At 35.1% G+C, this 15504-nt stretch overlaps 6 protein-coding genes across 6 annotated transcripts in view; 3 read left to right on the forward strand and 3 right to left on the reverse strand.

Annotated features, from left to right (window-relative positions):
* Nucleotides 1-15504, reverse strand: part of LOC127617712 (histone H2B-like) — a 198383-nt gene that overhangs the window by 1282 nt on the left and 181597 nt on the right. The gene's annotated exons all lie outside the window — the stretch shown is intronic.
* On the reverse strand, nucleotides 811-1311 carry LOC127617868 (histone H4). Its single transcript, XM_052089989.1, has one exon. It carries the CDS (start codon nucleotides 1301-1303, stop codon nucleotides 992-994), a length of 312 nt encoding a protein of 103 aa, XP_051945949.1. The 5' UTR covers nucleotides 1304-1311; the 3' UTR covers nucleotides 811-991.
* On the reverse strand, nucleotides 1985-2392 carry LOC127617593 (histone H2A-like). Its single transcript, XM_052089585.1, has one exon. The coding sequence runs from the start codon at nucleotides 2390-2392 to the stop codon at nucleotides 2009-2011; it is 384 nt and encodes a 127-aa protein (XP_051945545.1). The 3' UTR covers nucleotides 1985-2008.
* Nucleotides 10148-10555, forward strand: LOC127617635 (histone H2A-like). Its single transcript, XM_052089642.1, has one exon. It carries the CDS (start codon nucleotides 10148-10150, stop codon nucleotides 10529-10531), a length of 384 nt encoding a protein of 127 aa, XP_051945602.1. The 3' UTR covers nucleotides 10532-10555.
* LOC127618984 (histone H4) lies at nucleotides 11235-11546 on the forward strand. Its single transcript, XM_052091696.1, has one exon. The coding sequence runs from the start codon at nucleotides 11235-11237 to the stop codon at nucleotides 11544-11546; it is 312 nt and encodes a 103-aa protein (XP_051947656.1).
* On the forward strand, nucleotides 13156-14361 carry LOC127617836 (histone H2B-like). The gene has a single exon (XM_052089938.1). The coding sequence runs from the start codon at nucleotides 13156-13158 to the stop codon at nucleotides 13528-13530; it is 375 nt and encodes a 124-aa protein (XP_051945898.1). The 3' UTR covers nucleotides 13531-14361.

Raw genomic sequence — 15504 nt, forward strand, 5'->3', positions numbered from 1 at the left:
TAAATGTTCTTGTATCACAATATAATATAGTTAAAATTTTAAGATAAACATATTTTGAATAATCCAATTCTGCAAAACAACACAAAATGTATTTCGACATCGGCCTTTAGGCTTCAACATTATTTAATGAATATTTATGAACAAAACACGCAACGACATAATTGCGTTCAAATTAAATTATTGTTATAAAATGAAACATGTGAGTCACAGCAGTTTCCCATTTGCGCTTCTTAACACATGACAGTAAATTGAACAGCAGCTTTGAGTAATGAAGCTATTTTTAATGTTTTAGTGTTTAAAGTCTTGTTGATTCTTAAAGCTTAATTTTCCCGACACTGAACATCCGTGATTTAATTAATAACAAACACTTTATACAAATAACTCTTTACATGAGAACATGTGTGACTCTTAACAGAGCCTTTGGGTCGGTTGAGAAAACGGGATGTTATTTTACTGTTTCTCCTGCTATTTTTTTTTTTTTTTTTTGTAGTAAAATAATGTATCTTCTCAAAATATCTAGTGTTAATACGTTTTTCTTCCCCCTGAAAGTTATAAGTGGTTTACAACAATACTATATAAAATCCTGAAAAAAAAATAAACACATTTTGAAAAATTTCCAAAATCATTTTAAGAGAGAAAATCTCGTGTTTGGTACCATTCTTGTCCATTGGTTTGTCCTCATTTTCTAAATAAACGTATTTACGTTACAAGTAAATCTGGACTGTATTTTTACTCGCCCATAGAAACGTCATCTGTAAGAGTTTGAAAATCATATGAAACATGAATCCACGTTTATTCATGGAATGACGATGCTTTAATTTTTGGACTGCTGTTGCTAAAGAACTGCAAGCTCGTACAGATCTCCAAACAGCACAAAACATTCAATTGTATAATATAATAAAACTTCTATAACATCAACTCTTTGTGTGAGATTGTGTGTGGCTCTTAAAAGAGCCGTTGGGTTGGTCTGATTTCTCCTGAATAAAGCCGTTTATCCTCCGAATCCGTACAGAGTTCGTCCCTGTCGTTTCAGCGCGTACACAACGTCCATGGCAGTGACGGTCTTTCTCTTGGCGTGTTCAGTGTAGGTGACGGCATCACGGATAACGTTCTCCAGAAACACCTTCAACACACCGCGAGTCTCCTCGTAGATCAGACCGGAGATACGCTTGACACCGCCACGGCGAGCGAGACGACGGATTGCGGGTTTGGTGATTCCCTGGATGTTATCACGCAACACTTTGCGGTGACGCTTGGCGCCTCCTTTCCCGAGTCCTTTACCGCCTTTACCTCTTCCAGACATAATTTACTCCGTTTAACCATCAACTGAATGTAAGAACACGGTTGCTGGAAAGGAATTTAAAGTTGCCTACAGGACCTAATAGAAACCCTGAAGGAGGAGCCTAAAGCACGTCACGTATTTTTCCTTCTCACAGCGCTGACATGCCGAAGATCAGATTCACGCGAATTTAAATAATTTAATATAATTTAAATGAGAATTAGTTTCAGGTCAATGTCCATATAAGTATTTATATTTGAACTATTAAATTTGAACACTATATTAAAAAATGTGGATTTTTGTTTTCCTTTACTATTGAAGCAAAAAAAAAAATATATTTAATGGGTCTCAATCACCGATACCGTACTTACCTGTAATAATTTGCTGCAGTGTTCAAAAACGAAGACAACTTTAATGTTTTATCATTTGTGTTGGCATGCATTTTGTCACCTTATTAAATAATGTATTGCATATTTTGCTATCCTTTCCATATTAAAACAAATAAAAAATAAATTAAAAAGGGCAAGTGGGTGGCCTTTGTGTTTGTGAATCACAGTGATGTTTTCCCCAAGAAACAAATTATAGACTTGATTCTTTGTGAAGCGTTGGGAAACTTATTTTAATCTATAACGTCTTACATTTAAGAAAAATATCATCACTCTCTTTATAGTTAAATTGGGTGGCTCTTAAAAGAGCCTTTGTGTTTCAGTGAATCAGACTTTAGTCCGTTTACTTCTTGGCGGGTTTCTCGGTCTTCTTGGGCAGCAGCACAGCCTGGATGTTGGGCAGCACACCACCCTGAGCGATGGTCACTCCACCCAAGAGTTTGTTCAACTCCTCGTCGTTCCGCACTGCCAGCTGCAGGTGACGGGGAATGATACGAGTCTTCTTGTTGTCCCGAGCGGCGTTTCCAGCCAACTCCAGGATTTCAGCGGTGAGATACTCGAGCACAGCGGCCAGATAAACAGGAGCACCGGCACCAACGCGCTGTGCGTAGTTTCCTTTGCGGAGCAGCCTGTGAACACGACCGACGGGGAACTGCAGTCCTGCCCTGGAGGAACGAGTTTTAGCCTTTGCTCGCGCTTTACCGCCGGTTTTACCTCTGCCGCTCATTTTCAATCTGTAGCAAGTACTGCAATGTTACAGAGAAATATAGGTTTGTCATGTTCCCGATTACAGTACTTATAAGAGTGTGTCAGACTCCTATTGGCTAGAGTCTGGAAAACATTCTAACCAATCACTGCTCTATCCTCCAAACTCCAAACCACGCCCCCTCTCTCTGATGATGAATGTGTTCAAGAGTGAGTTTCAACTCTTTTAAAGGTAAATAAATAAATTATGTAAAAGACAGAAATAACATTTTTATTGATATTATTTTTTATACATTTATATTCAGAAATGAAACTGAAGTAGAGTTAGAGTTAATTGAATTAAACAATTAAATAATTATTTTATAACGAAGTTAAGAAACACGATGACTAAAAGATGAATTTGGTTTGTAAGGAGTCTAGAAATGTATTATTATTATTATTATTATTATTATTATTATTATTATTATTATTATATTATTATAATTATTATTCCGATACATTTAGTGCAAATGTAACAACTTTAGTGTAATATTGAGAGAATTTGTTGATTAATATTAGAAAGTTCAACAATAATATAATATGTGATATGAAGGACACAGATGTAAGTATGTTAGTTATACTTCATTGGTATAAAGACTTAAAAGGCATAATTGATTAATCATAACTGAATTATTTGAATAAATATTGTCAATTAATCACACTTAATTTTAAAGTTCTGTTTTTAGTATAATATAAAAATAATACAAAAAAAAAACACTAATTAATAAAGTTTCCGATCATCACTTCAAATGATCGATTCTGAAATATTTATTATTATTATTATTATTATTATTATGCTTTTAATTATTAATCTTATTACTTTAATAAAACATTGTTAATGATCATTAATTCTCCTTTCCATTCTTACCAATATCATTTTTTTATTATTTTTTTTTAGCAAAGTTTTGATGCAATTAAGTGTACAACTTAGTTTTACATCATTACTGTAGTATCCATATTGGTTTAATAATATCTTATTTTGAAGTTTTATTTGTGGCTTATACAAACTCATTATTAAAAGGTAAACAAAGCAGCCTAATTATATTCTATCCCATAACCCATAAATATACTCAAAAATAAAGTATTAATAAAGTTATTATTTTTATCTAAAGAATTTAAATAAATTCAATTTATTAGAGGAATCTTTATTGGTACACTGTAAAAAGTATTATGTGATATCTTTTTAAAAAATGTATGGAAACAATATTACCCGTAATATTTTTAAGAACTTTTCAGTCCTTGTTTTTAAAAATCTCCTTAAAAAAAATCACCTGAAATCCTCCAAATTAGTTAATATTTAATCCTTGTGATTTTTAATGAAATTTCCTTAAATAAATCACGTGAAATACCCCAAATTAATTAATATTTATTATATGAAACAGTAAGCAGTTTACTAAACAAACTATTTGAGAAATAAAATAAAGGAAAATAAATACATAGTTTAAAGTACACAAATAAAAGCTCAATTTAATGAAAAACTAAATTAAAGTCAAGTTTACAAAGGTCAAATTACTGTCAAATTTCTGCTGTAGTTCAAGCTCCAGGCAGTTGATGTGCCATACCCTCCTCTAATAGGGAGATTTGAAGGGAAATCCCTAATAAAATGCAATCTACATAAACATTGGCAAAAGAGTTACAGATAATAATACATTGAACAAAATTCAAAGATCAAAATTAAACCCTTCAGATAAAGAGACTTTAGAGATAACTGAATATTCATTAGACCACAGTTAGGACATACACAATTAAATACTGCACATGTTCTCATGAATAAAACAGATACAGACAAATATGATGTTTGTCAATGTAAAGGGAGCATGTGCTAATTAAATACTAATAATAATACAAACATTAAAAAAGTAAAGAAAATTATGAAGAAAGAATTTAACTGAAAGAAGATATACAAAAATATGAAGGGATTGCCAGAAATAGGAAATAAATAGTTGGAATTAATCAGGGCTTTAATTTATTTGAATTGTTTTGAGTATAAGATTGAATTAAGTTACCTTTTCAGTTACCTTAATTGGGGTTTGTATGAAAGTGGGTGCTGTTTCATTGTATTAAATATTTGTTTCCTGTGTGCAGCCTGTGAGGGAGGTCAGACTTTATTGATTATTTAATTACACCAGCTCTCTGTTCCTACATCTATCTGTCAGTGGATCACTAGCTTTCTGACAGACTGGCAACAGCTTGTGAGACAGGGCAATTCACTTCCAGCAACTGTATGATCAGCACTGGTGAAAAAGAGGTTGTGTACTTCCTTCGTTAGTTGAGGAAGTTCAACCTGCTACAGGCGCTGATGATACAGTTCTGCTCAGTAGTCATTGAGTCTGTCCTCTGCACTTCAGTAACTGTCTGGTTTGGTGCTGCTATAAAATCGAACATCAGAAGACTACAAAGGAAAATTCGGACTGCTCAGAGGAAATTGGTTATTGGTTGCCCCCTGCCCTCTCTTCAAGAACTGTAAACAATTTTCCCTCAGTCTATCCATCTTATGAACAGTTCAAACTGCCCCATTGAGCAATAATTATGTGCAATACACAGTTTAGTCTTTTTTATATTTAACCAACATACCACACCTCTTCTGCAATTGCATTCCCTTGCTTCTGTATATAAAAGATTTGTTTGTGTGTGTGTGTGTGTGTGTGTGTGTGTGTGTGTGTGTGAGCGTGTATTTATCACTTTGTGGGGACCAAATGTCCCCATAAGGATAGTAAAACCCGAACTTTTTGACCTTGTGGGGACATTTTGTCGGTCCCCATGAGGAAAACAGCTTATAAATCATACTAAATTATGTTTTTTGAAAATGTAAAAATGCAGAAAGTTTTCTGTGAGGGTTAGGTTTAGGGGTAGGGTTAGGTTTAGGGGATAGAATATAAAGTTTGTACAGTATAAAAACCATTATGTCTATGGAAAGTCCCCATAAAACATGGAAACACAACGTGTGTGTGTGTGTGTGTGTGTGTGTGTGTGTGTGTATATATATATATATATATATATATATATATATATATATATATATATATATATATATATATACATACACACACACACACACACACACACACACATATACAAATCTTTTATATAAAGATTTATATCGCTTTGGATAAAAGTGTCTGCCAAATGCATAAATGTAAATGTATAATATATACATACTGTGCCTTGCAAAATATTCAGACCCCTCACCAATTCTCTCATATTACAGAATTACAAATTGTGTGATTACATTTTTAATCAGAAACTGAGGCATAGGAATATATATATATATATATTGTCTTGTTGTTTTATGTGCACTGGAAGCTCCTGTCACCAGTACAAATACCTTGTATGCGAACATTTGGCAATAAAGCTCATTCTGATTCTTTATTTATTTTTATATATATAATAAAGGTAAGAGTTTCCCATTCAGTTTGTGTTTATTATTTTGGCCTTTTCTGAAGTTTCTTTACTCCCATTTACCTGATTGTATCTTTTGTCTCTGATTTGTGTGTTTCAAGATGCCCAAAACAACTACTGTATGAAACAGTCCACAAGTCCCTCAGTTATGATCAATTCATTAAAGTTATTGTCAAAGTGTTTGTTGAATACTCAGAGGACACGTTCAACTTTTATTAAACGTGTTTACATAAAAATAACAACAAATTCACTCGCAGCTTTTGCCAGTAACTGATGCTCGCCGTGGATTTGATGTGATTGCGCTAAACTAAACGTTTCCACGTCGCGTGTTTTGGTCTTCAAATAAAGCACAGTAGTCCTGCTCAGTGTTCACAATGTTTTTACTCCATCAAACTATTGAATCACTCCAGTTTTGCTCTAAATGTGAGAGGAGAAAACACAAGCGCGAGCGGCTCTCGGAGACACACCAGCAGAGTTTCTGCCCCAAAACGGCTCTTTTAAGAGCCACACACTAATTCATATAAAAGAGTAATTCTTTGTTTTTCATCAATATTGTCCTGCATTGTTGTCCTGAGGATAGTCCATCACTTCTCTGTTTATATTTATATTATACTAAAAACAGAAGTTTAAAATTAAGTGTGATTAATTGACAATATTTTATACAAATAATTCAGTTATGATGAATCGATTATGCCTTTAAGTCTTTATACCAATGAAGTATAACTAACATATACTTACATCTGTGTCCTTCATATCACATATTATATTATTGTTGAACTTTCTAATATTAATCAACAAATTATCTCTCAATATTACACTAAATTTGTTACATTTGCACTAAATGTATCGGAATAATAATTATAATAATAATCATTTCTAGACTCCCGACTAAACAAATTCAGTTCAATTCTCTGTCCGTTTTTTCTTCATCTTTTTTCATCGTGTTTCTTAATTTCTTTATAAAATAATAATTTAATTGTTTAGTTTAAACTTGAAAGACATTTGTATACAAAACTCATGGGCTTCTTTCCCTCAAACTCTACTTCAGTTTCATTTAATACAAATGTATAATAATAATAATTATACAGCAGTTGTTTTTGTCCTTTATATTCTTCTTCTTTTATTTTAATGGTGGGCTTGTATCATGAGCACATGCCGTTCAGTTTAATGCATCATTTTATTTGCCTTTCTCTCAATCCCTTAAATAAAGTATAGATCCATCATGACCCAGGGGTCAGCTGGTGCTGTGTGTTCAGCTCCTCCAGCTTCCACACTGAGTCCCTCTGGATCCAGACTGATGCATTTCATTACAAATCTGTTCTTTGATATATTTAAATTAAATCACTCAAACCTGTACTATACGTAATTGTATTAAAACCCTGTATCCTAACCTATCTCTATTAACCTCTATTCCTAATAGATACCCCAACTCCCTATCTTTATGTCCCTTATTGTTTAAATATTGTATTAATTCTCTTCTCTCCTGTATAAACCTTCTACAATCAAATGTGACATGCTCTATAGTTTCTTTTTCTCTACAATATTTGCATAAATCATTCCTTGGATTCCTATTAAAGCCAATGAAGAGTTCAATCTTGTATGACAAAGCCTGAATCTATTAATTATCACCTCTTCCTGTTTCTGCCACAAATCATTTTATTCATTTCTACCTGTTTTTATTTTATATAAATGCCTCCCTTCTTGTCCTTATCCCATATTTCTTGCCATTCTCTCTATTTGTATCAATAATAGATTTTATTTCCCATTTACCTAGTGGTTCTCTAATATCCTCTTCATTTCTTCCTCATTTTTAAAGCCTTCTTCACTAACTCCCTTTATGTGCTGGTACCCAACAGAATCCGACTCTCCCTCCTTTCCTTTGAATACGATACACGAGCATGATACTTCATTTATAAAATCTTCTCTGGATGATCTTCGTGTAGCTAATGATGTTAATACTGACACTGAACCAGAACATATAACTACTCTGTCAGGTCTTGTTTCCACTACCCAAGTTAAACCTATTATGATGGCGGTATCTCTATAGAAGATAAATTAGCTGTTAATCTTTTTGACAACACTTACTACTGGAATATACACTCCTATTCCTGTAATGCTGTGGTTGGATATTTTGATCCATCTGTATAAAAATCTTCCCTAAACATGTTTTTTTACATTAGATGTTATCATGCCCATTTCCACCCAATCCTTCATCTTTTCTAATATCTCAGATCAACCTCAGGAAAAGTCCATCACCTCTCCCCATACAGGAGACATATTACACTCAGTCTCTGCAATCAGGTCTTTTCTGTAAAGGGGCTTATGCTCCATCCAAATCCCCTTTCTTGTTGTTTACATATTCCCAACAGTTAATTAATACCTCATGTAATTTCCAACATAACTCTTCATATATTTGCAGTATATCAGTGATCATTTTCCTCTATGCAAATTCAGTGGCATTTCATTTGCCTCAACCAGTAGAGCATTAATTTGTGTTGATTTTACTGCTCCTATAAGCGTATCCTAAGAGCTCTACACTGTATTTATCCAGTCGCTTTAATAATGTTATTGATGCGGTACAATATATCAATCATATATCTAATCATATCTTGATATATCATGGAGAATCCTATTCTTTCTGCTCCCCACTCTTTGCCAGCTAATGCCCTCATCACATTTAAGGACTTTCTACATTTATTATCCATTTCATCATAAACCAGACACCTTGACATTTTAATGTTTTCCCTCGTTCCAAAGCTTTATCCTATAATATTAATCCATAATATTCTGGGATTTCTCTTTTGCGAGTATTGAACATCTTGTTGACATTTTAAATCTGCAGTCTATAGTCTACTGTTCACAACAATATATCCCCAGTTTTAGCATCTCTTCATTGGCTTCAGTCAAATTTAGGATTCAATTTAAGATTTTATTATTTACTTTTAAGGGTTTGCATGGCTCCTCCCTATATTACGGATCTCTTTCAGCAACACACTTCTAGACTACTAAGGTCTTCGCAGAGTTTATTTTAACAATCCTCAAGTCCCGTCTTACGTCAAAGGGAGGTCGGTCCTTTTCAGTGTTATAGCCTTCCACTACATATCAGGTCTTGTACATCAGTTGATGTTTTTAAATCTTATTTGAAGTCTCACCTTTTATCACTTGCATTTAACTGTGCTTAATGTGGGTTGCTTATTTTATGTGTTTTTATATTTTCTATATTATGTATTTATATGGTCTGTTTATGCTATAATGTGAAGCACTTTGGTCAACATGTGTTGTTTTAGATGTGCTATAGAAATAAAATTGATTGATTGATTTATTAATACTCTTCAAACTTTTTAATGGCTGCCTGCATGCAAGAGATGACCTGCGAGATGTTTCGACCCCTCTTCCATATGGTGCCATCATCTGCACATAATGCACATCCCATACCAGGGCCTACATTAATCATAACATTAAAAAGTAGAGGACTGATTACACTTCCCTGTGGTATACCATTTACTGCATTAAATACAGATGACTGACTTGAACCCACCTTAACTACAAATGTTCTTTCAAATAAAAATTGTAACAACCAATTATACATTTTACCTGCTATTCCCATTTTATAAGCTTGTATTAGCAATCCTTCTCTCCATACTGTATCATATGCCTTTTAATATCAGAATACACCACAGCCATGATTTCTTTCATACTCATTGTTTTTCTATATCAATACATATTTTAACTAAAGCATCTATTGTCGATATCCTGAACCCACATTGCTATTTACTATAATTCCCTTTCTTTTCTAGATCATAAGACAAACGTTTTACTATATTTTTTCCCATTAATTTACATTGTTTTGAGGTTAACGCTATTGGACAATAAATTCCAGGTAAATTTGGATCTTTGCCTGGCTTTACAATCAGTATTACTACTCCCTGTTTCCATGTTTTGGGAATTACTTCTTCTTTCCAGATCTTATTATACAATTTAAGTGTCAAATGTAATGCCTTATCTGATAAATGCTTGAACATTATATAACTTAAATTATCCTGTCCGGGTGCAATATTATCACAGCTTTGCAATTAAACTCTCAAGTCTGTAAATGTCTTTTCTAATCTTTTTTTTTTTTTTTTTTAATACCTTTAAAAGAGTTGAAAATCACTCTTGAACACATTCATCATCAGAGAGAGGGGCGTGGTTTGGAGTTTGGAGGAAGAGCAGTGATTGGTTAGAATGTTTTCCAGACTCTAGCCAATAGGAGTCTGACACACTCTTATAAATACTGTAATCGGGAACACAACAAACCAGTATTTCTCTGTAACATTACAGTATTTACTACAGATTGAAAATGAGCGGCAGAGGTAAAACCGGCGGTAAAGCGCGAGCAAAGGCTAAAACTCGTTCCTCCAGGGCAGGACTGCAGTTCCCCGTCGGTCGTGTTCACAGGCTGCTCCGTAAAGGAAACTACGCACAGCGCGTTGGTGCCGGTGCTCCTGTTTATCTGGCCGCTGTGCTCGAGTATCTCACCGCTGAAATCCTGGAGTTGGCTGGAAACGCCGCTCGGGACAACAAGAAGACTCGTATCATTCCCCGTCACCTGCAGCTGGCAGTGCGGAACGACGAGGAGTTGAACAAACTCTTGGGTGGAGTGACCATCGCTCAGGGTGGTGTGCTGCCCAACATCCAGGCTGTGCTGCTGCCCAAGAAGACCGAGAAACCCGCCAAGAAGTAAACGGACTAAAGTCTGATTCACTGAAACACAAAGGCTCTTTTAAGAGCCACCCAATTTAACTATAAAGAGAGTGATGATATATTTTACTTAAAAGTAAAACGTTATAGATTAAAATAAGTTTCCCAACGCTTCACAAAGAATCAAGTCTATAATTTGTTTCTTGGGGAAAACATCACTGTGATTCACAAACACAAAGGCCACCCACTTGCCCTTTTTAATTTATTTTTTATTTGTTTTAATATGGAAAGGATAGCAAAATATGCAATACATTATTTAATAAAGTGACAAAATGCATGCCAACACAAATGATAAAACATTAAAGTTGTCTTCGTTTTTGAACACTGCAGCAAATTATTACAGGTAAGTACGGTATCGGTGATTGAGACCCATTAAATATTTTCTTTGCTTCAATAGTAAAGGAAAACAAAAATCCACATTTTTTAACTTAGTGTTCAAATTTAATAGTTCAAATATAAATACTTATATGGACATTGACCAGAAACTAATTCTCATTTAAATTATATTAAATTATTTAAATTCGCGTGAATCTGATCTTTGGCATGTCAGCGCTGTGAGAAGGAAAAATACGTGACGTGCTTTAGGCTCCTCCTTCAGGGTTTCTATTAGGTCCTGTAGGCAACTTTTAAAACCCTTTCCAGCAACTTTATTCTTACATTCAGTTGATAATTAAACGTAGGAAGTCATGTCTGGAAGAGGTAAAGGCGGTAAAGGACTCGGGAAAGGAGGCGCCAAGCGTCATCGCAAAGTGTTGCGTGATAACATCCAGGGAATCACCAAACCCGCAATCCGTCGTCTCGCTCGCCGTGGCGGTGTCAAGCGTATCTCCGGTCTGATCTACGAGGAGACTCGCGGTGTGTTGAAGGTGTTTCTGGAGAACGTTATCCGTGATGCCGTCACCTACACTGAACACGCCAAGAGAAAGACCGTCACTGCCATGGACGTTGTGTACGCGCTGAAACGACAGGGACGAACTCTGTACGGATTCGGAGGATAAACGACTTTGTTCAGGAGAAATCAGACCAACCCAACGGCTCTTTTAAGAGCCACCCACAATCTCACACAAAGAGTTTGTTGTAGAAGTTTTATTATATTATACAATTGAATGTTTTGTGCTGTTTGGAGATCTGTACGAGCTTGCAGTTCTTTAGCAACAGCAGTCTAAAAATTAAAGCATCGTCATTCCATGAATAAACGTGGATTCATGTTTCATATGATTTTCAAACACGACCATTGAAACGTCATCTTTATGTACGAGTGATAATACAGTCCAGATTTAATAATACATTTATTAAGAAAATATGACCACACAAATAGACAAAAGTAGTACAAAACTTAAATTAAAATGAGATTTTGCAAATTATTCAATTTTGTTTTATGATTTTATATAGTATTGTTATAAACCACTTACAAACTTTTAATTCAGGAAAAAAAAAAAAAACGTATTAACTCTAGATCTTTTGAGAAGATACATTATTTTACTTGAAAATAAAAAAATAGCGGGAGAAACAGTAAAATAACATCCCGTTTTCTCAACCGACACAAAGGCTGTTAAGAGTCACACATGTTCTCATGTAAAGAGTTATTTGTATAAAGTGTTTGTTATTAATAAAATCACGGATGTTCAGTGTCGGGAAAATTAAGCTTTAAGAATCAACAAGACTTTAAACACTAAAACATTAAAAATAGCTTCATTACTCAAAGCTGCTGTTCAATTTACTGTCATGTGTTAAGAAGCGCAAATGGGAAACTGCTGTGACTCACATGTTTCATTTTATAACAATAATTTAATTTGAACGCAATTATGTCGTTGCGTGTTTTGTTCATAAATATTCATTAAATAATGTTGAAGCCTAAAGGCCGATGTCGAAATACATCTTGTGTTGTTTTGCAGAATTGGATTATTCAAAATATGTTTATCTTAAAATTTTAACTATATTATATTGTGATACAAGAACATTTATATAAGTTAAACCTTACAGTTAAATGCTATAATTTCAGTATGTCTACAAGTAATAAACTTAAATAAAATAATGCTGACATACTTTCCTTTAAACACTTTGAGGAAATAAAGTTAACATTATAACATAACAAATAATCTCTGCTAAAAGTACAATTAACATGTAGAATATTCTGTTTGTTCATCCTGTATTTATTATTGTGTATTTGACAAATAACTATTGTACTTATTCATGAAACAAGCAGGACAAATTTCTGTGTAAATCATTAATCAATAGATAATTACATACATTTCATATAGAAAGTAATAATTATTTATTATTTTTAGATTTTTATCCTTTATATTACTACAAAATAATAATAATAAATGAGCGGGAGCACTAAACAAAGGAAATGTACTCGTGTGGGGGGTGGAAACTTTCAAACATGAGGCGAGAGGAGGGACTTTCATTTGGAAGTCTTTGATTGGCTCTTTCAGGCCCGTCATACTTACAACTGTCCAATGAAATCATTGAATGTGTTTGACCAATGAAAATACGCCATCAGTGGCGCGCGTCATCTCCTCACAGAATTAGCATAGAGGGGGGAATAAATAGTTCTGTGAGCGGAATAAGAATCATCATTCTGAGTTTGTTCTTCAGATCATCATGCCTGATCCAGCCAAATCCGCCCCGAAGAAGGGATCCAAGAAGGCCGTCACAAAGACCGCCGGTAAGGGAGGAAAGAAGCGCAGAAAGTCCAGGAAGGAGAGTTACGCTATCTACGTGTATAAAGTCCTGAAACAGGTTCATCCTGACACCGGGATCTCTTCCAAGGCGATGGGAATCATGAACTCTTTCGTCAACGACATCTTCGAGCGCATCGGCGGTGAAGCGTCTCGTCTCGCTCACTACAACAAGCGCTCCACCATCACATCGAGAGAGATCCAGACCGCCGTGCGTCTGCTGCTGCCCGGTGAACTGGCCAAACACGCCGTGTCTGAGGGCACAAAAGCCGTCACCAAATACACCAGCTCCAAGTAGAAGAACATCCGGTTTCTCAACCAACCCAAAGGCTCTTTTAAGAGCCACTCATGTTCTCTGTTAAAGAGTTTTCTTCAGACAGTGTTTGTATATTATCCCTGTCACGGGTGTCATATTAGTAACATTTAAGTATTAATCAACGAGATTTAACACAATCGTTGAATATAGGCTCCTTATACAATGCGACACGTTTTGTTAACAGTATAGTTGAATGTGACTATGCTTTGAGAAACACATGTTGTCTTTGCTTACCTAAAATGTATAATCTCTGAATGGTACAATCATTAGTCAAAGTACTATATTCTGTTTACGTAGTATGTAAATGTCTTTATACATGGGATTAAATTATTAAGTGAGATTCTACCATTAGAAAGAAGCCACAAGGGGAAGAATGTTATTTGTTTGGTGATGTTTTTGGACACTATGATCAATTATTTTTGTAATGTTGTAACTTCTGATTGTAAATGGAAAGATTGGCTTCCAGCCCCTACAGATACAAGATGTGATTGGTAAGTTGGCTTTGATGCCAATAGTGTCATTCAAATGTTTAAGAATCATCAACAGTTATTTAAAGTGATAGTTTGGGTTCTTAGAGGAGTAGACGAAAAGAGCAGGAGAGGACATGATGTGGAAATATGAAGAGGGAGGGAGAGAAAAGGTGATGTGATGAAAACTGTGATTAATGTTTTATTAGAATAGATACTATGGGACTGTTTGGTAATTTAATTGGTTTTCAAACTGTTGGCTAGTTTTTGTGTTACCAAGCCACTAACCCAGTCATTCTATATTTATGTAAGTTACCTGTCGCAGGGTTTTTGGATCTCATCAGGATTAAATAAGGTAAAATAAGGTTGTATCAGTGTTTTTATCTATAAACATAATTACCGTTGTTACGTTTCCTCCCCGTCTAGGGGTCGGGAAGGAAACTAACAATTTATAAGGAACTTAAAATAGGAAAAAAAAGTGTTTGGAGGTCTTCACTCCTGTCCCAGCCACAAATATCTACAACAGGTTACAAAAAACATTTTACAGGTTTTTGTAATATCCTTTGGTGAACATACATGAGGAGACAGGTAGATAAATTAATGGGAATCTTTATTAGAAGATACAGAGCTGACAACGTCCTCTAGCCACCAGCTCAACAGAGGACAGACTGACACACCCACTGCTTCTCTATACCCGTGCATCTAGACGTCACCCATATGTAACCCCGTGCCGCCCTCTACTGGACAACCTTGACTATAGCATCCCATTTACTACATCCCCTTTTTCCAGAAAACACTAGCTTCCAATATTTATTTACATTACTCTTTACAATATATCACGTTTATAACTTTTGTAAATTTTACCAAGTTGTAATATGTAAGAAAACCACACAAAACCATAACATGTGTGCATTTACAACATAAACTAGGGACTTTGGGTGGACTACCTCCGTCCCAGTGAGTTCCAGGACGCATTCTTGCCCTGTGGCTGGGGAACTCACTTCTAACTACTCATAATCCTGTAAGTATCTCGGAGTCGTCTTCTGTCTCGTCGACCTCCTTAACTCTACATTGTCTTTCACCACAGGATTTTCTGACCTTAACACCTCCTTGTTCGTTTCCTCTGTCTGCTCCACATTAGTGTCTTTGGAGAATGTGACACCCACGATTGATGTTAACTCTTCCCCCTCTTTCCTAGATGTTTCCTCCAACACCAGAGTTTCCTCTGAAGGCCCAACATGCCTGTTCCTCACTTGATCTATGTGCCTGCGCACTATCTGGCCATTTCCAAGTGCAACCGTACAAGACACTGGTCCCGTCTGTTTCTGAACTGTCCCAGGAACCCAGATAGGCCCTGATCCAAAGTTCTTAGTGTACACTTGGTCACCTTCAGTCACCTCTCTCTTCCTAGCATGTCGATCATGGTAAAATTTTTGCTTCATCTGTTTTTCCTGCACTTGACTTTTAAAATCAGGATGGATGAGATCCA

Source organism: Xyrauchen texanus, chromosome 2, assembly GCF_025860055.1.
Source record: "Xyrauchen texanus isolate HMW12.3.18 chromosome 2, RBS_HiC_50CHRs, whole genome shotgun sequence".
Taxonomy (NCBI): Eukaryota; Metazoa; Chordata; class Actinopteri; order Cypriniformes; family Catostomidae; genus Xyrauchen; species Xyrauchen texanus.